At 61.6% G+C, this 1,957-nt stretch overlaps 1 protein-coding gene across 1 annotated transcript in view; it reads left to right on the top strand.

Moving 5' to 3' along the window:
• Positions 1–7: 7 nt before the first annotated feature.
• PTSG_12005 (uncharacterized protein) overlaps positions 8–1,957 on the top strand; it is a gene marked incomplete at both ends in the record, with an annotated part of 2,775 nt that continues 825 nt past the window's right edge. The window contains 2 exons of the mRNA XM_004995890.1: positions 8–965; positions 1,115–1,880. Of these exons, the coding sequence (XP_004995947.1) occupies positions 8–965; positions 1,115–1,880 (1,724 nt within the window). The remainder of the gene's footprint in view (positions 966–1,114; positions 1,881–1,957) is intronic.

Below are 1,957 nucleotides of genomic sequence, written 5' to 3'. Positions count from 1 at the left end.
ACCATCGATGCATGAGGTACTTGGCCACCGCAACGACAACGACGTGCAGCAGTACTGCAAGCTGATGGGCATCGACGATCGCAACGCCATCAGCAGCAAGCAGTGTACAACGTGCGCAGTGACCAAGAGCACTCGTCACAGCGTCAGCAAGCACGCGGAGCGCACACAGGTGCCCGGCGAGCGCATCCACGCCGACATCGTCGACTGGACCGCGGACTCACCCACGGGCAAGCGCTACAGCCTCGTCATCGTCGATGAGGGCAGCAAGCTCCTGCATGCAGTCCATCTCAATGCCAAGAAGGACGCAGTTGCCGCGTTCCAGTCTTTCCTGCGCGAGACCAAGCTCCCCATCTCACCCACAACAACAGCACTCCAGACGGATTCCGATGCCATCTTCCTCGGAGCTGACTTCCAGGCCATCGTCAAGAAGCACCTGAAGCAGCACCAGCAGTCCCCGCCGTACACCCAGGCGCAGAATGGCATCGTCGAGCGACAGGTGCGCACCCTCTCCGACATGGTGCGAGCCATGATCACGGGTGCAGGCCTCGACGCATCGTACTGGAGCCTCGCCTGCAACCACGCCCTCCACATCCTCAACAACATGCCTCGCCCTTCCCTCCACGGCAAGACACCGCTGCAGATTGTCACGGGCTCGCTGCCCAAGCACGTGCCGCAGCTGCACGTCTTCGGGCAGCCGGCCGTCGTCCACATCAGCACACAGCGCGGACGCCTGCAGCCCAAGGGCCGCCGAGGCATCTACGTCGGCCACAACAGCAGCAGCAACAGCCACCTCGTCTACTTCGCAGACACAAACACCGTTGTGTCCTCCATCCACGTCCGCTTCCTTCCCTTCTCCAAGGCCGATGATGTCGTGGATGAGGCGGAGGAGCAAGTGCAGACATCCACGACATCGTCCATGCTCCAGCTTCCCAGTGCACGTGACAGCAGCAACAGCACCACTGACGGTGAGCAACCAACAGTTCACATCGACGAGGACCAGGACGATGATGTCGAGACAGACTTCCTGCTCACGGACTTGACGACGACAGCAGCAGCGACACCAACGACGCCAACTACGATCCAGACACAACAGATGCAAGCGACACCGAGGCAGGCGCGTTCACAGCAAGCAGCAGTGACGACACCAGCCTCACGGAGCCTGCAAGCATCAAGCAGGCACTCAAGAGCCAGCAACGCAAGCAGTGGACTCAGGCATGCTTGGAGGAGATCGGGGCCATGGAGCGCAACGGCGTCATCAAGCTCATCCCACGCAGCGTCGTGCCACGGCAGCACACGCCTCTCAAGTCACGCTTGGTCTTCAAGGTGAAGCGTGATGCTGAGGGCGCGCCGACGCGCTTCAAGGCACGCTGGGTCGCCAAGGGCTTCAGCCAACGACCAGGCATCGACTTCGACCAGACCTACGCCCCAACACCAGCAGCCAAGACCATCCTCACTGTGCTCGCCGTCTCCCTGCAACGACAGCACCAGCTGCACCAGCTCGACTTCAAGTCGGCTTACCTGCAGGCTGATCTCAAGGAGGAGCTGTACATGGAGCTGCCGCCGCACTTCACCGACATCGGCGACGGCGCTCAACGCTACGCGGGCAAGGTGTGCCGGCTGCTCAAGCCGCTCTACGGCCTCAAGCAAGCTGGCCGTGCATGGGCCAAGAAGCTGCACACCTTCCTCAAGACCAACGGATGGGCGCAAAGCAACGTCGACGCTTGCCTCTTCACCAAGCTCCACGACGACGGACAGCGCACATGGATCATCACGTACGTCGACGACCTCATCATCAGCGGCAGCAGCGAGCGCCACATCCGTGCCTGCAAGCAGCAGATCAAGGAGAGCTTCGAGGCAGAGGACCTGGGCCCGCTCACCTGGTACCTGGGCCTTCACCTGACGTCACCAGCTGACGGGGTGTTGCACATTGCGCAGACACAGGCCATCAACGACATCG

Source organism: Salpingoeca rosetta (assembly GCF_000188695.1).
Source record: "Salpingoeca rosetta unplaced genomic scaffold supercont1.7, whole genome shotgun sequence".
Lineage (NCBI taxonomy): Eukaryota > Choanoflagellata > Craspedida > Salpingoecidae > Salpingoeca > Salpingoeca rosetta.
The sequence above is the reverse complement of the archived record's forward strand: the minus strand, read 5'-3'. Positions and strand labels throughout refer to the sequence as shown.